General features: G+C 46.3%; 1 protein-coding gene across 2 annotated transcripts; it reads right to left on the reverse strand.

Moving 5' to 3' along the window:
• Positions 1–210: 210 nt before the first annotated feature.
• On the reverse strand, positions 211–20604 carry LOC142584897 (uncharacterized). 2 transcript variants are annotated; one of them, XM_075695227.1, is made up of 5 exons: positions 20416–20604; positions 12937–13061; positions 9258–9316; positions 6761–6865; positions 211–384 (listed from the first exon to the last, which is right to left on the reverse strand). In XM_075695227.1, the coding sequence occupies exons 1-5, from the start codon at positions 20511–20513 to the stop codon at positions 304–306; spliced, it is 468 nt and encodes a 155-aa protein (XP_075551342.1). In that variant the 5' UTR covers positions 20514–20604; the 3' UTR covers positions 211–303. The 2 variants fall into 2 exon arrangements, with proteins under 2 accessions (XP_075551342.1, XP_075551343.1); XM_075695228.1 differs by lacking the exon at positions 6761–6865.
• Between the last annotated feature and the right edge of the window lie 2733 nt (positions 20605–23337).

The raw sequence follows: 23337 nt of genomic DNA on the forward strand, positions 1-23337 counted from the left end.
TGTGAGACGCATACACAAATTGATCAAGAAAAATATAACATCCAGGCAGGTGACCAACACGATTTTACGGGACACAGCAACAACATGGCTCTCGTACCAGAACATCGAAGAAGTTTCAGGGTGGCCAAGTTGAACCTACTGTTATCGGCAGGCGTGACTTTCCACTAACCTGTGCAAGGCCAGTCTTCGGGATCCGCGCGTGGCTTCAGACACAACCACTGTTCGCTTCGGTTTCACCCAGACCACGTCCACCATCTGCGATGGCATTCACCCTCGCGGAAGGTAGACGGAAGGCTGTAGTCTTCAGGCGCCCGTTTCTGCGGGCCCTGCCTGCTGTTCGCTCCCGAGCTGCCCGGTCTCGCAGATACACTTCGACTGGCTTTTCTGCAAAGTACGAAATGCGAATAACATTTAATTACTACTATTACTGAAACACTCACAGTCATTTCATCATCAAAGACACAGCTGCTCACTGATTGTTACGACTCAGAAAACACCAATGAACCGAGTTGTTTAGATGCATAAATTCCAGTTTGCGCGATGAACCACGCACACCTAAAAATGACAATAGCAGACTTAATTAGGCATTTTGATACTTGCGCCATGTCAAATTTATAAGCTGTCAATCCTGTTCAGTAGCTTTCCGCCATCCTCTCAGTCGTGAAAAATCCGTCCAATAGGAACATCGCAACTCAGCTGTGGCGTTGAATGCTGCATTCGGCCACGTGTGGCCCGGTTTACACAGCCACCGAACGCTCTATCCCTGCGTAAACGTTTCATAGGCGGCATTATCCTCACAATCGTATAAACGCTTTTCTTTTTTGTCCTTTGGAAAGAGCCCCGCCTTACAATGACGCCTACAGCATTCGGAATATCTCCTTGCAATGTGTTTTCACCAATACTATGGTTTCTCCGAGTAAAGCGTTCCGTATTTTAGCTATGTGTATATGCCCTACGCTAGAGAATTTGATTGCCAGTCTGGTTGTTACTAGCTTCCTCCTCAAAAAGTTCCCTGTGACGCAGAATGCGACTGATTGCTGCGAATGTTCGTAAGCACAACCGCTGAAACTCTGTGATAGCTAAAAGGAACGTGACGAAACACTTGCGCTGCTATTGCGGAATTGTAAGTACGACAGCAATTCTTCTGACTGTGGCTCTGGCACACGGCCAAAAATTGCTGGTGTGAAGTCTAAGAGCGTCTGATAATTACGACCTTCGCAGTAAATTATAAAATGTCGGCGCTGCAAGGCCGGGCTGATCCGCTTCCTAAAGCGTAAAAATCGAATATCGCATTCAGAAACATCCGAACTCGTAATCTCCATATCGCTTCATCAAATATACGCAAGAGAAAAACACCAGTCAACATCTGAGCCGTTGGATGCACTACAATTATGATTTCCCAATGCACTGCGTATATAGTTAGTGCCGCAGAAATTCCATATTAGAAATACCAGGCTCGGTGGTGGGTACAATGCAATTTACATATGTTTGTTATAACGCGATAGCATTAAGGGATCCGTGTCGCAGAAAATCCAGCGTTGGCGTCCAGCCTTAGGTCGACCACTGTCCAGTGAGCCAAAAACCATGGCGAACCACGCATACCCAACCACGCAGGCACTCTCTGCCTCCGTTAGTCGTTAAGTACGACCTATTCACAACCTACAGACATGATAGCGTCGCATTGTAATTTGGGGCCCTATAACGTAAAACTATTCCAATATGTTTTTATTCCAACCTCCTGACATCTAATTTGCGTAACCACCAAAGCAAGCGTCGGGCGGTCACTCACAGGGTTGTCTCAATAGACCGATCAAACGCTCTCCTCGTCCATAGGACGTCACTTCTGTTTAGCAGAATGCGTTTTTGGGCAAGTTGGTTCATTGTATTTGGAAAGATTGGTTGAGCTTTGTGGACGATCACAAGCAAGAAGACAGTACAGGCGCAAACTAACAAATGAGGTTTATTCGAGGAAAACAGCTAAATATCAGACCATGCCAGCGCAGGCGCATCAGGGTATCAGCAGCAGAATAGAATAGAAAACACAAAATCAGAAAAAAACCAATGGCGTGACTCAGCTGAACATATCATCTAGGAAACGTGCCTCCCTATTGAATGGCATGACTGATGTGTCACTGATGCATGCTTGTCCCTTTTTTATACAATATGCCTCGAGAAGTTCTCGTGCTTTTTTGTTATTGCACTTGAGCAGGATCTTAACCTGCGCAAGTGCAATATCAGTGCAATTGATCAGATTCCCCTGACATGCGGCAAAACCTACATAGGCCAGACTGGCCGTTGTTTGAACGTGCGAATCCGAGAACACGAAAGGGCAATTATAAACCGGGAGCAACGTCATTTACCCATGCATTGCTTAGATCATAAATGCAGGCCTCTGCTCAATCAGGTTAAGATCCTGCGCAAGTGCAGTAACGAAAAAGCACGAGAACTTCTAGAGGCATATTATATAAAAAAGAAGGGACAAGCATGCATCAGTGACACATCGGTCATGCTTTACATAGGGAGGCACGTTTCCTAGATAATAAGTTTAGCTGAGCCACGCCATTGGTTTTTTCTGATTGTGTTTTTTCTTCTTTTCTGCTGCTGATACCCTGATGCGCCTGCGCTGGCATGGTCTGATATTTAAGTGTTTTCCTCGAATAAACCTCAGTTGTTAGCTTGTGCCTGTCCTGTCTTCTTCCTTGTGATCGTCTACAAAGCGCAACCAATCTTTCCAAAGTCACTTCTGTTTGCTTGAAAAACGAATAACATTGCCTACACTGAACAGCTTGATCTAATTGGCTCAAAAGTAGCGAGGAGCACCCTCAAGTGGAGAGGGAATCGATTGGTCGGAGCCACTGCAGTGAAAATTGATAACCGGATGAAGAGGGTGGTGTCGGCGTCTGCGATTGGTCCGCTTTCCCTTACATAGCTTGCGGTGGCTCGTCAACAATCGCGGCGGCATGCAACGGAAGCTTAAGAGGAAGCTTTAGCTCGAGTGCTCCTATCTAAATACATGTAAAAGGAGAATTCGTTTTTCTCGGCAACCACTGCACCAAATTTGACGAGGTTTGTTGCATTTAAAAGAAAAACTTAAAATCTAGTGAATGGTGGTTTCGAATTTTTGATTTAGGTCGTCAATCTTTTACTAAAAATCGGCGAAAATCCAAAATTTTCAAAAAACGAAACTATCAAGTTTACAACTCTGTAACTCAACCACTAAAAATTATAATACAATTCTGTGAATTGCATCTAAAAGTACATCCATAGCGGACAAAATTGATATGTTACACATGAATATAAAAAATTTGATCATAGGCAAATACAACTTTTGTAAAACCGTTGTAACCAACGTAACAAATTCATGTAAGATGTAAAATGACATATTGAATTTGTCCGCTTTGAATGATCGAATGGATGCCGTTTACAGAACCGCGATATCAGTTCTTGATGCATAGCTATCAATTTGTAAACTTCGTGCTTCTATTTTTTTCAAACGGTCAAATATTTGAAAATCGTTTTAGGAAAATTCAAGCCCTAAATCGAAATTCCGCTTCCAACAGTCACTAGAATTTAACTTTCTCTTTCAAATGCAACAAATTTCATCAAAATCGGTCTAGGGGTTATCTCATAAAAGCGTTTTTGCGTTTTACATGTATTTGAATAGGCCGCGTCAGAGTTTGGCCCGAGCTAAAGCTTCCTCTTAAGAATGACGCTAAAACAGATCCTCAGCAAAGAAGAGTTGCCAGAACGAGGCTGTAAACGTGTCGAAATGGCTCGAAAACGTTACAGGGCCACGCCAAAGGTTTTATTACACGCAAATAAACCCATGCTCTCCGGCAACTGCGAGTAGCTAGTGCCTAAGCGATTGGTGGCAGCCATATTCTATTCCTTTCGGAACGGGGCAGCCTGAGGCTATTCAGAAGAAAATTCAGTTTTGATCTGCATATAAATGTATCTTTAACGCGTACATGCCACTTTGACGTGGTGAGTTTTTGCGGTTTTGTGACGATGCGTGACAGGCAGGGGAAGTGTCTGCAGCCCGAAAACTCTTGACCAATAGCCGAGGGCTAATGATGAAAAGGCGTCGAATCATAAATAACTCTTTCTTTTGTTCGGTCAAATCATGCATAATCAGTTTGTGGACGTTATATTAGATGGGGAGCTATCACGGTTTTCGTGACGTCGCGTGACAGACAGGTAAAGTGGGGGTGGTCCAAAAAAGTTTGGCCAATCGCGGAGAGCTGATGGTAGAATTGGAATAGAAACGTTTGGAATAGTGTTACGTTTTAGTGCCCTTGAATATACGAGAAAACGTAACTATGTTACGCAGAAACTCAAATACTGACTTTCTAGTGTTTCAAGTGTTTCTACCATTCATACAACGGCGCGCTCGGTTCCTTGTAACGCCATCCAAATCGCGCTCGCCTCCGCCCATCTTCGGCCCACGCAAGAGGCCACGTTTCTACCAGAGAGCTCGCCTTCATGCATTCGCCGATAGCGTTTGCCGGTAAGCATTATCGTTTCATGCGACACATTTGCCGGGAAGCGTGAGAAGCAAGTCAGGGAATGCTCTCGATTTCCGCTCTTAAAAACGATGCTTAAATGCAGTTATTGCGGCATAACTCGCTAAGTCGTTATTCTGCAGCCACGACGACTGTGAGCGTCGTGAAGAATAAAGTGATTAGCAGTCATGGAACAAGGAATGATGCGAGAGTCAGCGTTTCGACTAATGAATTTGTCTTCGTCATGAGAAGTGAAAAGCAGTCAAGTCTTGTCGAAACATTGCTACCGTCGATATTAATTATTTGACGACACTTAATTCGGCTGAGAACATTCATTTTGTGAACTTTTTATTTCCCTAAAGAACAAAGCTGCGCAGCGATAGAGGAGAAGACGCGCGCTATCCCTCCAAAGCACACGTTTGATCACGTGACCTCCACCTAACCTAAATATTGAACGCTTGGGAAGATAATGCGCATCAAGCCGTTACTCACGACGTTCGAATCGCTCATTCATATGGCTTTTGGATTTCATACGGAACATCCCGGCGACTACGAGAAATAAGAGAAAACAGGCGTCGAGCTCGCCTCTACCGCGGCTGCAGACGTCGCAGTGTGCACAGGCTACAAACGCGGCGTGAGCACCAATGACAAAGCCAACACCGAGCATGTCGCTCATCGGTACTTCGCCGGAACACGTCCGAGGCTGAGAAGGAGGCGTACTTTCCACCGCACACGCACCAACGGAAACAACACGAGGCGCTCGGGGAGACGGCACACGCAAAGGGCCGAGCCATCTCTCATTCCAAGCTTGAACCCGGCGCAGGTTACTTCCAAAATAAAGCGCGCCACCCGCCTACTCCTCAGGCGCACGGACAGCCAAGTGCAGTCGCTACAAACTAGGAGAAAAATCACGCTTAACTATTTCATTCGGCGAAACTGACTGATTCGAACAAATGTTCGCCCTCGTTCTATAATGGAGGGGCGCACCTTCATGAACGTTGTGTTCAACACCTCTGAATACCTGAGTACCTGAACTGAGCACCTTGTGCATCGAATACCTAGATGCACGATGTATTCAGCTGGCAAAATTTATCACGAGCTAATACGAGGCGAGGTGGCAGTGAGGCAAGTTTCAGGAAGAAGCTCGCCGAAAAGAAAGGAAGCGAGCGACGAGAAGTAAGGCAAGCTTCAAACAAGCCATGCGGATTTGAAAACGACGCAAAAAGTTATACAAAGAACGAAAATTGGGTACATAACAGCGCACAAAGGGTGAGACCTTTTGGGTACGCAAAGACGCTATTTCTAAAACTACACAGTCTACGCTGTGCATTTTCCATATTAATATTTATTTGTCATATACCTTATCAGCTGCTCAATAACTTAATCCACACCGTTCCTACTTACTCTGGTGTTATTTCTGCGGCTGATAATTTATTACCCAATAATCCTTTATTGCGCCGCCGAAAAATAAATGAAAACAATGGCACAAGGCATGCTTCGATAAGTAAATAAACCATCGCATTGTAAACTGACGCTGCTATGTCGTTACAATTGTAGTCCTTGTGCTCAGAAATTGTTATATATTGTGCGAATTGTATATATAGTATGTCTGATTGTCTCAAATGACCTTCCGTAATGAAAAGATTTCTTGATTGTATCCATGTGTATTAAAACTTTCGGAAGGCGTTAGTTTTTTTTTTTCACTGTTGTGAATTTGTGCGACAAAATACCGATATATCCGTCACGGGTTTAACTGCATCCGCTTGTCGGATCGCTCATTCAAGAGGCGCCAGTCTCTTGGTGGTGCAAGGGGGCTCAAGCTGCAACCTTAAAGATTAAATTTACCTATAGATTGAATTCGTTGAACCATAGGGGAACAATATGGTAATCATAGAAACATCCAGCGAGGCGTCCTTCACGCGTAGCAGAATTTCTGCTAAATTTCAGAAAGGGAAACTACTTTTACATTACCTTGCCTATCACTATCCCGAGTAGCATTCAGATATGTCGCACTGCAGCAAAAGTTATTCCCCGAGATTCGTTAAGTTTAAATTTAGTTTAATAAGCTTTAGAAGACTGCCGTAGACATCACGTGAAACAACTTGTGGTACGACCGACCTGCATTGCTTGTTTCAGCCAACGTGCTGACAACCAGCTCTAAGAAATTCACAGTACCCCCTCGATATGTCGCCTCCGGCGAAACTAATCTACATAAGCACTATGACAGCCATTTACAAGAATGGCAGTGTCGAACTCACCACCACCCACCTGGAAAGCTTGTTCTCGTCTCGTCCCTTGAGAAATGTCTCTCGCTTCCAGAGCCGTTGATGGTCGCTCCTATGCTGTTGATCTTTGTGCACATGCTTGGAGAGGGAAGAGAAAGCCCTTGAAGCATGTTTGACGCTTTCCAAACTACTTGACAATCGACTATATTTATTACGTAGCAAACTGATCTTCACTAAACATAAAGGCAGAAACAGAGCTCATTTCACTATGGATGTAGTTTCGGTATAGCTGCAAGTTGACGATGCATTAGTTTGCCTGAACATATCACGTTGAATATTCCTTGCAGTGTCCACACTGAGCACTGCAACGGAAAGACTACGTATTGATCTTTCTTTTTTTTCACTCTTAGATATGTCAAAAGATGCACAATCCCCACATCTGAATACTTCTAGCACGATGTGATGTCAAATTCAGCATTTCATTTACCCGTAGGCCCTGTTTACACAGAAAGAAAGTTCTTCGCAACGCTTCAGCTCTACACTAACCTAAACCAGTCATTGAACGCGCGTAGCTTTAGTGACATCAAACATTGTTCACTTGTTGATAACTGCGCAGTTTCGTTCTGTATGAGACAAACAAACCGAACGCAGTGGGAAAGCAAATGTTTGCACTGCCTTCTTTGGCTTGATTTGATAATTCTGATACATTGAGCGACCATCGAGGACATCACGAGCAGACCGCGAACTCCGCAACCTATAAGTCTATAAGTATAAGTGTATAAGTCTTAGTTTTCTGAAACATTTTACTTCGATAAATTCAATTCATTCAGTAGTTCCCGGCGCTACACGGAGTGTGGTGCAAGGCATGCGTGCTTAGGCATGATTTTGTGCTCACAAGACGGTCTTCGCTGGACGCCGACGCGAGATTTTGTGCGAAACAGGGCACGTAAACCAATCGCGTTAATATGCGCCTTCCTGTGGCCCACCAGGCGTCGCATCGTCGAGATCAATGTAGCGACGGCGACCGTGTTCGCGCCCTTTCCCGCTTTGCTTCGACGCCCGCGGTGCTCGCTGTCCGTCTTCGCGGCGTGCATAGGCTTGCGCGTAACCCCCGTTCAATATAAGCGACACGTCACCGACATTTATTAAATCAAAGTTCGAAAAGCGTTAACATGCGCTACTCGTCGTCGTACCAATTTAATATAGTTGACAATAACACCGTCTCCTGCATAATAACGTGTCATAGCAACCAGTGGAAACCTGTGACGTCAGGTCAGCGTCTCCACCGCGAACGTCGCTTGCTTTAGCATAGAAGCCGGCCTGCAGTGCCGCGCGTTCCAAGGAGGCGCCGCGGTGTAGCGCTCGCCACTGCCCTCCCTAGATTCACGTGACCACGTGACCAGCGGCAGGCTTGGGCTGTGAGATTGCAAGAGTTGCGTCGGGGCGGCTGTTTACAACTGGCCGAAGCGAGAGGCGCTGCCTACCGGAACCACAGTGCAGGAAAAGAACTAGGAAGCTTACCAGCAAGAATGCGACCAGCACGCTGGGCAACACGGCAACAAAGAATGTGAAGAGGAATGTCAGAGAGGCTGAGAGAATCTCATGGGTGCTGGCAATGGGAAAGAAACTTGCTATGAGTATCTATACTAAACAGGGAAAAAACGAAACCAGGAAAGGAAGTCGATTACTTTCCGAAGCGAGAATAGGACGCCTTCGAACACGCACATATAAATCGAGATACAACAACGACGAAGAAGCAAGTGCTAGCTGCGGTAAAGCTATAGGGAAACGACGTTTTATTAGAATGGGAAGATAGCTGCCCAGCGGTCGCTTTTGGCATTTCTGGCCTCCTTGAAGCACTTGGGTTCAGCGAGAGCAGGGTGGAAGAAAAGTAGAGAAACAGCAAACAACGGGGGTGTATAAAACAAAGTTCACAATAGGGGTTTAGGAAATTTGGTTATGGGAATTCATCGTGGGTTGCTTCTTTCCTTTTCCATTTTTTTTTCTCTTTTAACGTAGGCAGGACATTAGGCAGTGTAATAAGAAGAGCTTGTTGGCGCAACCTGCCGCCCTGTTCCAAAGGGGACACCCGTAGCATCCATCCATCCATCGATCTTTACGCCGGCCCAAAAGGAGGAGAGAAGAGGAGGGAGTGGCAGCGCGTTTGCGGCTCACGTTCAGGGGTATGTAGTTAGAGGAGGCGTCGGTCAGCCGAAGCCAGCATGGGCAGGTAATTTCAAAGGTGGCCATGAACAACTTGCGCACCCGCCACGTGGTCTTAACGGCTATATGGTGTGTCGCTTGTGTATATAAGCGCGAGATCGCGGGATCAAATCCCGGTCGCGGGGGCCGCATTTCGATGGGGGCAAAATGCAAAAAAAAAAAACGCCCGTTTCCCGTGGATTGGGCCCACGTTAAAGATCCCCTAGAGTGGTCTATAGTTAATCCGGAGTCCCCCACTACAGCGTGCCTCACACTGAACTCGTGGTTTTGGCAAAGTAAAACACCAGAATTCAATTCAATGGCTTACGTTTCTCGGCATGCCACTGCTGTTCGTTTCAGTCTTGCCGTTCTTGCCCCCGGCTCTGCCTGCAGATCAAAAGAGAGCAAAAGAAGAGAAAAATGCAATAATGAAGTGAATGAATTACTATAGGGCATGCGAACAATTGTATCAATGAAACGTAATTTCGTTCCAAAGCACGGCACACTCCATTCAAAAGAAGTCAGGGTGACACTACGATGCTTAATTCGTTTACGTGTGCCTGTTTACGTATTTATGTGAACTGATTCCCCAAATTAAGGCGTCCACAAATTTTTATTGGTTAAAGAAAGGCACCAATTTTCTTCACCAATGCCAACGGAACGATGCGTATCTAACATCCCAGTAAAATATGGTACTGACTTCAGCAATGTCGTCGTCTGTTGCAAAATTCAGTTTACTTACGTGAAGTGTAAATCACAACGAAATATAATATTCATTTTATCCGGAACTTCGCTTCCGTCCTTGCGACTTCTCTTGTCACCATAGGCGCCCACTACGGCCGAAGCCAGCCCACGCCCCTAAAGTGTTATTATCAGAGTTCTGTTAGCCGCATCACTTCAGGTTTCTTTTTAGTTGCCTTTCTTTAGTTGAGCATTAGAAGCACGAACGAACCTCATCCGCATTTTCTACCTTCGAAAATTTCCACTGTGAACACCATTCACAAACAATACATTTAAATATATACACAGCACAAAATTTAAATTTTTTCAGCAGGAGAAGGTAGCCAACAATTATCTTTAATGATACGGATAGCCTACACCTTTAGAATAATTATCACGTGTGTTCAACTCGCTTACAATAGCTTTGCATGCTTTTTGACAGTGAAAAAAAAGAACCTACGGACTTTAAACAACGGCTTGCAATATACAGCTGAATGACAGGTGACTCAGTATTGCTGCTTTTTCCAGTCCGTAATGCTAAAGACTAGAAAAACTAGTCTAATAGATGGCTAGAGGAGGTTATCGCTTTGGTTTACAGCTGATTTCACACACGTAGTTGCAAATATTAGGTCAACTGGCCCGCTGCCATGTATCATCATCATCATCATCATCATCATCATCATCAGCCTGGTTACGCCCACTGCAGGGCAAAGGCCTCTCCCATACTTCTCCAACAGCCCCGGTCATGTACTAATCGTGGCCATGCCGTCCCTGCAAACTTCTTAATCTCATCCGCCCACCTAACTTTCTGCCGCCCCCTGCTACGCTTCCCTTCCCTTGGGATCCAGTCCGTAACCCTTAATGACCATCGGTTATCTTCCCTCCTCATTACATGTCCTGCCCATGCCCATTTCTTTTTCTTGATTTCAACTAAGATGTCATTAACTCGCGTTTGTTCCCTCACCCAATCTGCTCTTTTCTTATCCCTTAACGTTACACCTATCATTCTTCTTTCCATAGCTCGTTGTGTCGTCCTCAATTTGAGTAGAACCCTTTTAGTAAGCCTCCAGGTTTCTGCCCCGTAGGTGAGTACTGGTAAGACACAGCTATTATATACTTTTCTCTTGAGGGATAATGGCAACCTGCTGTTCATGATTTGGGAATGCCTGCCAAACGCACCCCAGCCCATTCTTATTCTTCTGATTATTTCCGTCTCATGATCCGGATCCGCCGTCACTACCTGCCCTAAGTAGATGTATTCCCTTACGACTTCCAGTGCCTCGAGGCCTATTTTAAATTGCTGTTCTCTCCCGAGACTGTTAAGCATTACTTTAGTTTTCTGCAGATTAATTTTTAGACCCACTCTTCTGCTTTGCCTCTCCAGGTCAGTGAGCATGCATTGCAATTGGTCCCCTGAGTTACTAAGCAAGGCAATATCATCAGCGAATCGCAAGTTACTAAGGTATTCTCCATTAACTTTTATCCCCAATTCTTCCCAATCCAGGTCTCTGAATACCTCCTGTAAACACGCTGTGAATAGCATTGGAGATATCGTATCTCCCTGCCTGACGCCTTTCTTTATTGGGATTTTTTTGCTTGCTTTATGGAGGACTACGGTGGCTGTGGAGCCGCTATAGATATCTTCCAGTATTTTTACATATGGCTCATCTACACCCTGATTCCGTAATGCCTCCATGACTGCTGAGGTTTCGACTGAATCAAACGCTTTCTCGTAATCATGTAATCGAGCCATGTAAGGCTCGCGAAAATGGCGGCAAAAAGGTGTGGCCCTTAGACGACTCTATTCCTTATATCGGCCAGATCAACTGTAGCGAAAATTCACTTACTAATTAAAATAACAAGCATAGTGTAATAGCATAGTGATCATGTTAACCTTTAAATATCCAACTGGATGACCACAAGCACTCACTGTCCCAACGCCGGCCGCGGGGACCAAAGGGTGGTACAGCCGCGCGATTCACTGTGAATCCGCTAACTAGAGCCGTGATCACTATCTGCCCTATCTTTATGTCCACTATTAAAATGGTCTCCGTCAGCGAAATCTCCAATTAGCTATTACGCCATCTGCAACCCTAGGGGCGCACAAGGACAGCGCGAACGAAGTTAGCAGCCATCCCTGCTCGCCCTTCATCACTGCAGCTACCAGTGATTACAGACAGTCAGATTCGGCCGGCGGACCCCGTAAATGTCACCCGCGCGCAGTCATTCGCACCTACGGCAGCGATAGAGGAGAAGACGCGCGCTCTCCTTCCAAAGCGCACGTTTGGCCACGTGACCTCCACCTAACCTGAATATTGAACGCTCGGAAAGATAATGCGCAACAAGCCGCCATCCACGATGCAAGAGTCGCTCATTCGTATGCCATTTGGACTTCACACGGAACAACCCGGCGACAACGAGAAATAAAACGAGAAACAGAAAGCAGTCGTCGAGCTCGCCTCAACCGCGGCTGCGGACGTCGCAGTGTGCACCGGCTACAAACGCGGCGTGAGCTCCAACGACAAAGCCAACAGCGGGGACGTCGCTCATCGGCACTTCGCCTGAACCCGTCCGACGCTGTGGAGGAGGCGTATTTTCCACCGTAGAAGCAGCGACGGAAACAACACTGGACGCTCGCGGAGATGGCACACGCAAAGGGACGAGCCATCTCTCATTCCAAGCTTGAAGCCGGCGCAGATTATCTCCAATATAAAGCGCGCCACCCGGGCACTCATCAGGCGCACGGACAGCCAAGCGAAGCCGCTACAAACTAGGAGAATAACGCGCGCTTAACTGTCTGATTCGGCCGGAGTGAGTGATTCGGAAAATTGCTCGCTCTCGTTCTAGTGAAGGATTACCCCTTCATGAACGTTGCGTGGCGAAAAGCCTTTATAAAAGAAAGAAGGAGCTATCGTATAGCTCTGGCGCGTTCTGCACTGGGTGGAACGATATATAAATGAAAAGAAGGCACGGACGGTTCAACCACGTGACGTTTTCACCACCCATGACGTAACGTCCAAGTTACGATAACCCAAGAGTGAGTCTCGAATAGCCAATGAAATTGGAGGCGTGCCGAGGGTATAATTTCATGTCTGGATACATCAGCTCATTCATATCACAGCGTCGCGAGAGCTCACGCTGATCAAGAACCATGACAAACTCGGGCCTTGCTGCATAGCTCCCTTGTATTGCAATACTTTGTGGCAGCAGTGCTCACTTATGTCCTGTAGCACTGAGTAATTCTACGCGCCAGTCAGTTCCTATATAGATGCTCACCACAAACGTACCCTTCTTGGCGGGCTCCTCACCCCCTTGGGACCTGGAGTCTTCGGTACCCCACTGTAGGCTTCGGGCGGCGTCGCTGTTTGCTTGGGGTAGGCGCCCATTTTCCCCAATGAGGCTCGCTCGAAGCCTGCAGGTCAACCGTAAATGGTGCACTTTCACGGTAACCAACATGAAAAAAAAATGTTTGCACCACGTTCAATTCAAGCATGAAGCACCCGCCCCGGTATCCCATTTGCTATGGCGTATCGCTTCTGGGCTCTGGCTGGCCGGTGAAGTCTCGGCCGCCACGACGGCATTTCGATTAGAGCAAAATGCAAAAAAACACGCTCGTTTGTCGTACGTTCGACGCACGCTAAAAATTTCCAGGTGTTCAACATAATCCTCAGCGCCCCACTCCCTCTCCACTACAGCCTGCCTCTTATGCTGATCGTGGTTTTGACATATGAGACCCAAGATTTTACCTAGGTTTTAAACCTGAAGCAAGCTTTTTGAACTTTGTTAGAATTCCGGACCCTTCCAGACACCGCCATCCTCCGGAACAACCGTCTTCTTTGTTATGCAGAGAGCGGTGTCCTGGCCTTCTGCACTATGGCGCCTCTGATCTTCCTTAATCCATGTAAAGACACTATACCACTTTCTCCAGAGTCTGCCTGGCAAGCAAAATCAAGCGCACATGCCAAGTACCGAATCTGCACTCCAGCGCTTTAGCGGCGCCCACCTGCCATCTGCGTATTGCCGTTGGGATTTGAGATGAAACCACCGGGGTTGGAAAATGTTTCCTTTTCTTCCCAGTTTTCCTTCCTCGAAGTTGAGACCTGTGGATGGGATGGCGACCTAACGACGAGAATGCGGCACCATGGCGACAAAAAATCGGCGGATAGGGACGAAAAGAAAACAACTTCGAGCTTTTATGGTTCTGTCCGCCGTCAAACTAAAATAAAATGGATTGATTAAAAACAATGCCGAGCATTGGACAGTGTGCTTCGGCGCCATCGACAGTACTACCACCAAAGGCGCCAGCTGAACCTAAGGCTCAGGCTACGACTACGTTTTACGGGCGCAGCACATAAGCATTCATACGGGCAATTTTTGCGAGCGGTACTTGCCTTGGCGCTTATTTGAAGAAACAGCGTACGTTGTTTCGAGTCCGTAGCACCTAAGGTGCACTTATCTTACTAAGTGAACTAATTTTACGTGTCAACACTAAGGCGTTGAAACACTTTAAATCATCCGCCTACTTAGAGAAAAAGTTCAATACATCCTGCCCTTCCACAAGTTTCTCCATTTAAGGGCACCCGAGGGTGCGCTACCCTGCATATACAGGTATATTAGTCGCGATATGTTGTTTTGATGCGAACAACAGCAACAGTAAGCCAATGTCGGACAACAACGGTCGCGGCATCATGAGGCGGTTCGGTGCAGACATACGAGTGACCATGAAGTTTGTCAATGTACAATGCATCACTTGGAATCGAAAATGGTTTCACATTCAACTCGCCGAAGTTGTGCTGTGTACATTCACAAACTTCATGGTCACTCATACGTCTGCACCGAATCGCCTCATGATGCGGCGACCTTGGTTGTCCGATATGAGCAGCTGAATATCTATAGCGAGTTAGGTCGCCGGAGTATTTTGTCCTGGCGATGGTTGCTAAATAATTCCAGCAAAAATTACTTTGTATGAGCTTGGTTGGCTGTCCTCGTGCGGCTTGCCCAACGGTACAAGACGTTTCCATGAAGCACCGCAGGCCGATAGTGCGCAACATTCAAGTTTTTATGCAGAAAGAAGACGACGCCCATTAGTAATCCCCAACGCTATGTGCAAACGATGAACATACCAGACCACTGCAGACAACTGTATTACATCCAAATTGAGAATTTCACGCAAAAAAACGTGTTTCCATATTTTTTAACATTTGAAAGCAGAGTAATGCGTCCAGGAACACACTTTCCATGCTGTGTGTGCAAATGCAGTTTCATTATAATGTATTTGCTATGAGGCCCCCGCCGCGAGGACACGAGAACCTTTTGCACTCCTCTGGTCACCGCTTGGGTTGCACGTGCCCCGGACACGCGTGCGAGTATGAAGCACCCACGTGCCAGACTGACTAGGGTAGCACTACTGTGTGTGTGTGTCTGTTTGTGTCTGTGTGCGTGTGCGCGCGCGTGTGTGTGTGTGTGTGTGTGTGTGTGTGTGTGTGTGTGTGTGTGTGTGTGTGTGTGTGTGTGTGTGCGCGTACGCGCGCGTGCGTGTGCGTGTGCGTGTGCAACGCATGACGTCCCATGTCCAAAATTATAAAAAGAATTACAAGGTCTTATGCGACAAAATCACACATGATTACGAGGCCACACAAACTTTGGCCAACTGTGGTTATTTGACCTGCACGTAAATCAAAGCGGTTGACCCTTTTACATTTCGCCACCACCAAAATGTGGGTACAGCAGCCGGTACGGAATTCGTGACGTCGACGTCAGCAACGCAACAGCACAGCCACAGGGAACAGCAAGCACGAAGAGACGGGGCAGATATTTATTATATAAAGTTTTGATGGAACCAGGGTGGCTAGTATGAAATGAGCACTGCTACTTTCGGTGCGTTGAAGTCACTGCAGACCATGTGCTAATGTAACCTGGAACAGCAAGTGATGCTGCGGCTCCCCAACCATTCGAGAACCGTGGAGGATGCTGACGCCACTTATTATGCCAGATATCTACATGCAAACTGTCAGTAGCCGACGTTATCTGGTTATCTGGTAACTATGCTGCTGACAGGTGCAAATTAACACTGGCTGTGCAACTACGGACAAGGACAAGAAGCGACGGCTTTCTAGGGCGTATACCTGCATGTATACGTGACCTACTCAACGGCGCAATCATTCAGCAAATTGCGAAGCATAACAAATTTGTCTAACGAACATCATTGGTCGTCACCAACACCAAAAACGCGACCTGCTACACCCGGCAAATCCAAGCAACAGAAGCAGGTCAATAAGAATGTCAATGGAAACTCACTGTTACTTGACAGCCTTTTTTGCTGGCAATAGACGCCGTCGGTAGCGCCCTCCTGAGGAGTTGGTATACTCTGACTTTTCACTCACATCTTGCCCTATCCCTTGAACGGTCTTCATCCAATGGAATGAAACGTGACATGTAATAAAAGGTCGAGATAAAAAAAAAATTATTACCAATGCGACAGCTGTGCAATGAGAAAAGCAACGGTAAATAACAAGTGGGTATGAATTTACGGCAGTACGTTCAGTAAGACAGCAGCTTCACGACGCATTAGCTACAAGGACACAAAACTGAGCAAGCCCGCGTTCTGTTCTTTTTAAGAAACAGTCATCGTCAATGCTCCGTACCCCCGTAAGCAAGCGAAAATGCGATGCCTCATAGCCCCGTAAGGTTCATGGCTACTCTGCGTCGGTTAGGTGCGATGACACTACCGCTGTGGTCGTTGTAGGCGATTTCAGTGTGGATATGTCGGGAATGAAAAAAAGCATGGCTTACGTGGCAGATATATCGCTTGCGGCGACACACTAATTCGACCCAAACGATCACCCACTGACATACGTGCATCGATTTGTCATTCGGAATCATTGCGTGGAGGCTGTTTATTTCACTGTACATACACGATGCATGGGCCTGGGCCGGTTCGCAAGGGCTTGACGCGTTGCTGGTTATGGCCAAAACACTTTTGGTGCGGTATGTGTCTCTGGTCTGTCTTTATCATGTTTGTGATCCAGTCATTTTTCTTTGCGGTTCCCAATGTAAGCAAGAACGTTTTTTACGGAACCACGCCATCCTATTGTAAACAACTGAGAAACGCGGCTGAAAAACGGCAGAAGATTGCAATATGAACAGCTCTCACAGCATTATTTTTCTGATTTGCATAAGCTAATTCAGCCTTGCTTGGGCTCTTCGAGAATCTTGGCGCTTTTTCCAGCAAAAAGGTTGCGATCCACGAGGTCATTAGGTCTGTATATGCGGCATGCCTAAAATTTAAATTAACACTAAAGCTCTTGCGCTCCACTATAGACGACGTAGTTGAACATTTTAAAAGTGCTAGATAAACTAGAATCGAGAGCCGTGCTGTCGAAAGAGAAATTAAAGAAGAGATTTAACCACACGTCCAAAATTATGAAAGCCAAAATTGGCGGCCTGACCAGCCGTACGGGGCGCTGGCGGCAGTGGAGTAACCCGGCCGCAGTACTCTATGGAAGTCCTTTACCAATATGCTTCTCTATACTGCAAGCACTCACTTTGGTGAGTGTTTTGGGATTTTAGGAACTTGGAATCCCGCATACCACACAGAGAACAGCTTACATTTCTATACATAGGAAGCTGAAAACGAGCATGCGATTCACATAATTGATAATAAGGCCCTCCGGCGGCAACATGCAATGCGAAACATGTAGCGCTTCCCGCATACGTTTCCCGGTAACTATTACTCGTGCGCAAGCTGCCGCGGTGACGGCAGCTTGACTATAGCAAACAATAACGGTGTGACGTAACTACAGTTTCCCACATAAAAGAAGAACCCGCCTAGCAACTGCTTTGTGTTGGGACAGTGCTATGGGAAGGCCACGTGTAGTAAGGACTCCTGAAGAGCAGCGTGCATACCAGACGTGGCGAATATTTCGCTTCTCTCTGTCCACTACTTGTAGGTCCACGAAGCAGCGGCGCAATCCAAGTCGCAGACCATTGATACGTCTTAGGCTAATAATTAGTTAAAAGTGCACAAGAATGTCGTCATGTGAATGATTTCAAGCTACGTCGCAATCGGTACTCATTTTAGTTATTGACAGCTTCGCTGTCAAACCTACCTTCACAAATTGTATTTTCACTGTTGGTGTTCCCGCCTTGTGTAGCGCTGGTGCATTCGCCAGATATTAGCGTCGCGGCATTATCGACGCCATGGGCGTCTTTGTTCAAGATATGCACACAAAAATTTTCAGAGGTCGCTTAGGGGCCCTCAAAGCAGCAGCTGCATACGTGTGTGACGCGAGATGATGACCGCGGCGACTTAAGTATAAAGGCGATGGCATGGCGACAAACTTTTTTCTGGCTAATAATCTTTACAGCCCGCTTCATTACGACTTGGGCGGTTCAGCCTAACACAGCGCCCTGAAACGTTACAGCAGCCTCGGGGAAAGAACGGTAGAAGCTGACATGCTCTTGCTTTTATAAGCAACTGAAGTACAGTGGCTAAATTGACCCTCATTCGCGCATTTCATTCCCGCGAGTCCGTGGAGAAATGGAACGAGGTGCGTGTGCACGTGCTCAAGCTCGCGTTATGCGATGAGCTCTAGAGTTCTGTATGAAAGGCTAGTTCATGTCAGCGCGAGAGAGAAGTGTGCGTGCGAATCGAAAGACGTGCGAAGAAAAAGCGAATCGTGGCAGTGTCGCTGAGGTGCATCGACTTAATGCATTACGATGGGGGCGTTTCATTCCAGCACCAGGCAAATTTCTTTTTTATTGAAGACGCCCAGAACAATGAAAGACAAGCTCCGCTATGACGAGGTGCCTAGGAACAGCCAAAGAATGCTTAGCAGGAAAATTAAACCTGTGGCGGCGAGAGAAGTGACCGAGGAGAACTGGAGGTACTGGCGACGAGCCAACGAGATCAGACGCGGCCGAGCCAGCGGTCAAGGCAGTTAACAAGGCTCCACTGAGCAGGAACGAGACCGGCACCCGTGATGCAGGGTGGCTGTAAGTGCCACGACTGCCGGGCGTGTATGGGGTACCTGGCACAACGGTCAGCTACTCCCGATCCACTACCTGGCATGCGAGCCTTGCGGAATCAGTGCAGGCCAAACTCAATGTGAGTGGAGTATCGACCAGCGCTACGCGGTTATCAGAGTAACCTTGACCCAGACCATTTTCATTCGTCATCCATTTAACAGAAACAATTGTAAAGTGATAGCTTTTCGTAAGTCGCTAGCTGTATATGGAAGGGAAGTCAAGATGGGCTGGTAGCTGTTGTGCTGGGTGCTGTCTTCCCAAACAGACAATATGCGCCACTGTGTATGTGGCCGATAGAGCACATACCGCGGCCAGTCTCCCAGAATGCCTAGATAATCATAGCTATGTAGCCTTAAATATATTAAATGACAGTACCACAATCGCACCACACACTTCCGCGTCGAGTGCAGACGCTTGACAGATAGCCACTGCAACGACGTTGCAGCCAGAATACTATGGATTAGAGATAGTGGCGGCGGCTACGGTGATTCAACTGGAGTGATGTGATTCAAACAAGACATACCGTGCCGTGGTGTCATTTTGCATTGTTTTTGGCAGTGAAATTGGCCCTTCGTACGTCTGCTGACGTGCCCGTAATATCTCCCGATTCACGAATAGCATGCGTATATGCAGTATGTCATAGAATAAAGCTATCGCTGACATTGATTGTTTTCGGTGGTTTCTGTCTCATGTTTTCTTTTCTTTCGTTTAACATAACACAACACAAGCGTGCTTGACATGAAGACAAAATCAGGAAATGTTTCGTTGATTAGTTTATTTCTGGTAGTTTTGAAAAGCAACTATGCACTAGAAAACGCCGCAAGCACATTTTCGAGCTTAATATCACGGTGACGCTTTATTGCCAATACCGACACTAGCCCCATTGTACACGCTCACGGTACCAATAAGTTCCCTTAGTACCCTAAACACTGCATGCATGCGGCCATTTTTCTTTTGGTGAACTATAAAGATTACAATGTAATCGCCTTTCCCACATCGCTACGTAACCGACATGCCCGTCTGACGTCAAAGGCAGCAATTAGTCAGCTCTGTAGGCGCTTTTTGACGCCACAAAAAACTATTCCGATGTTGTATCGTTTTTAAATTCTGCGAATCTTTTACTGTCGACCCGACCCCTAACCCCGACCCCTTGTCGATGCTGTGCTTCTTTGGGAGATAAAACAAGGTCATTAAATAATCGATGTGTTTTGACAGAGTATGTAATGTCAGCGGGACATTTCACATAGCTTTCATACTTGCGAATGTTCCGTAAGATTTACGCTCTTGGGCTGGTTCTACGATTTTGCCGTCCTTGATAATCATCTGTGCTGTTTCCGGAGGATAAACCACACAATTATTGTTTCTGAATTGCTGGCTGGGGTAACAAACTATAATAGACACACTCAATGATGTGATATTTTACTAGGCCTTGTCCATTACAGTTGGACTATCAAAGAAATGCTTTATTTCTATAGTATTTCAATGATACTGAACCCAGCTTTACCTTACGAAACTAACATGCCATTCATTTCGAGTAAAAAAGGGTTATGGTGATGGGGGGGACAAAGTAGATGTGAGACGCATACACAAATTGATCAAGAAAAATAACATCCAGGCAGGTGACCAACACGATTTTACGGGACACAGCAACAACATGGCTCTCGTACCAGAACATCGAAGAAGTTTCAGGGTGGCCAAGTTGAACCTACTGTTATCGGCAGGCGTGACTTTCCACTAACCTGTGCAAGGCCAGTCTTCGGGATCCGCGCGTGGCTTCAGACACAACCACTGTTCGCTTCGGTTTCACTCGGACCGCGTCTACCATCTGCGATGGCATTCACCCTCGCGGAAGGTAGACGGAAGGCTGTGGTCTTCAGGCGCCCGTTGCTGCGGGGCCTGCCTGCTGTTCGCTCCCGAGCTGCCCGGTCTCGCAGATACACTTCGACTGGCTTTTCTGCAAAGTACGAAATGCGAATAACATTTAATTACTACTATTACTGAAACACTCACAGTCATTTCATCATCAAAGACACAGCTGCTCACTGATTGTTACGACTCAGAAAACACCAATGAACCGAGTTGTTTAGATGCATAAATTCCAGTTTGCGCGATGAACCACGCACACCTAAAAATGACAATAGCAGACTTAATTAGGCATTTTGATACTTGCGCCATGTCAAATTTATAAGCTGTCAATCCTGTTCAGTAGCTTTCCGCCATCCTCTCAGTCGTGAAAAATCCGTCCAATAGGAACATCGCAACTCAGCTGTGGCGTTGAATGCTGCATTCGGCCACGTGTGGCCCGGTTTACACAGCCACCGAACGCTCTATCCCTGCGTAAACGTTTCATAGGCGGCATTATCCTCACAATCGTATAAACGCTTTTCTTTTTTGTCCTTTGGAAAGAGCCCCGCTTTACAATGACGCCTACAGCATTCGGAATATCTCCTTGCAATGTGTTTTCACCAATACTATGGTTTCTCCGAGTAAAGCGTTCCGTATTTTAGCTATGTGTATATGCCCTACGCTAGAGAATTTGATTGCCAGTCTGGTTGTTACTAGCTTCCTCCTCAAAAAGTTCCCTGTGACGCAGAATGCGACTGATTGCTGCGAACGTTCGTAAGCACAACCGCTGAAACTCTGTGATAGCTAAAAGGAACGTGACGAAACACTTGCGCTGCTATTGCGGAATTGTAAGTACGACAGCAATTCTTCTGACTGTGGCTCTGGCACACGGCCAAAAATTGCTGGTGTGAAGTCTAAGAGCGTCTGATAATTACGACCTTCGCAGTAAATTATAAAATGTCGGCGCTGCAAGGCCGGGCTGATCCGCTTCCTAAAGCGTAAAAATCGAATATCGCATTCAGAAACATCCGAACTCGTAATCTCCATATCGCTTCATCAAATATACGCAAGAGAAAAACACCAGTCAACAACTGAGCCGTTGGATGCACTACAATTATGATTTCCCAATGCACTGCGTATATAGTTAGTGCCGCAGAAATTCCATATTAGAAATACCAGGCTCGGTGGTGGGTACAATGCAATTTACATATGTTTGTTATAACGCGATAGCATTAAGGGATCCGTGTCGCAGAAAATCCAGCGTTGGCGTCCAGCCTTAGGTCGACCACTGTCCAGTGAGCCAAAAACCATGGCGAAACACGCATACCCAACCACGCAGGCACTCTCTGCCTCCGTTAGTCGTTAAGTACGACCTATTCACAACCTACAGACATGATAGCGTCGCATTGTAATTTGGGGCCCTATAACGTAAAACTATTCCAATATGTTTTTATTCCAATCTCCTGACGTCTAATTTGCGTAACCACCAAAGCAAGCGTCGGGCGGTCACTCACAGGGTTGTCTCAATAGACCGATCAAACGCTCTCCTCGTCCATAGGACGTCACTTCTGTTTAGCAGAATGCGTTTTTGGGCAAGTTGGTTCATTGTATTTGGAAAGATTGGTTGAGCTTTGTGGACGAACACAAGCAAGAAGACAGTACAGGCGCAAACTAACAAATGAGGTTTATTCGAGGAAAACAGCTAAATATCAGACCATGCCAGCGCAGGCGCATCAGGGTATCAGCAGCAGAATAGAATAGAAAACACAAAATCAGAAAAAAACCAATGGCGTGACTCAGCTGAACATATCATCTAGGAAACGTGCCTCCCTATTGAATAGCATGACTGATGTGTCACTGATGCATGCTTGTCCCTTTTTTATACAATATGCCTCGAGAAGTTCTCGTGCTTTTTTGTTATTGCACTTGAGCAGGATCTTAACCTGCGCAAGTGCAATATCAGTGCAATTGATCAGATTCCCCTGACATGCGGCAAAACCTACATAGGCCAGACTGGCCGTTGTTTGAACGTGCGAATCCGAGAACACGAAAGGGCAATTATAAACCGGGAGCAACGTCATTTACCCATGCATTGCTTAGATCATAAATGCAGGCCTCTGCTCAATCAGGTTAAGATCCTGCGCAAGTGCAGTAACGAAAAAGCACGAGAACTTCTAGAGGCATATTATATAAAAAAGAAGGGACAAGCATGCATCAGTGACACATCGGTCATGCTTTACATAGGGAGGCACGTTTCCTAGATAATAAGTTTAGCTGAGCCACGCCATTGGTTTTTTCTGATTGTGTTTTTTCTTCTTTTCTGCTGCTGATACCCTGATGCGCCTGCGCTGGCATGGTCTGATATTTAAGTGTTTTCCTCGAATAAACCTCAATTGTTAGCTTGTGCCTGTCCTGTCTTCTTCCTTGTGACAGTCACTAGAATTTAACTTTCTCTTTCAAATGCAACAAATTTCATCAAAATCGGTCTAGGGGTTATCTCATAAAAGCGTTTTTGCGTTTTACATGTATTTGAATAGGCCGCGTCAGAGTTGGGCCCGAGCTAAAGCTTCCTCTTAAGAATGACGCTAAAACAGATCCTCAGCAAAGAAGAGTTGCCAGAACGAGGCTGTAAACGTGTCGAAATGGCTCGAAAACGTTACAGGGCCACGCCAAAGGTTTTATTACACGCAAATAAACCCATGCTCTCCGGCAACTGCGAGTAGCTAGTGCCTAAGCGATTGGTGGCAGCCATATTCTATTCCTTTCGGAACGGGGCAGCCTGAGGCTATTCAGAAGAAAATTCAGTTTTGATCGGC

The sequence above is a fragment of the Dermacentor variabilis genome, chromosome 6 (assembly GCF_050947875.1).
Source record: "Dermacentor variabilis isolate Ectoservices chromosome 6, ASM5094787v1, whole genome shotgun sequence".
NCBI classification, from domain to species: domain Eukaryota; kingdom Metazoa; phylum Arthropoda; class Arachnida; order Ixodida; family Ixodidae; genus Dermacentor; species Dermacentor variabilis.

Coding starts and splice junctions, on each gene's coding strand:
- LOC142584897 (XM_075695227.1), bottom strand. CDS start 20,513: ATGCCATCGCAGATGGTAGACGCGGTCCGAGTGAAACCGAAGCGAACA. Junction 9,317..12,936: donor TGAGGAGCCCGCCAAGAAGG/GTACGTTTGTGG, acceptor TTTGATCTGCAG/GCAGAGCCGGGGGCAAGAAC. Junction 6,866..9,257: donor GCAGTGGCATGCCGAGAAAC/GTAAGCCATTGA, acceptor TCCCTCTCCAAG/CATGTGCACAAAGATCAACA.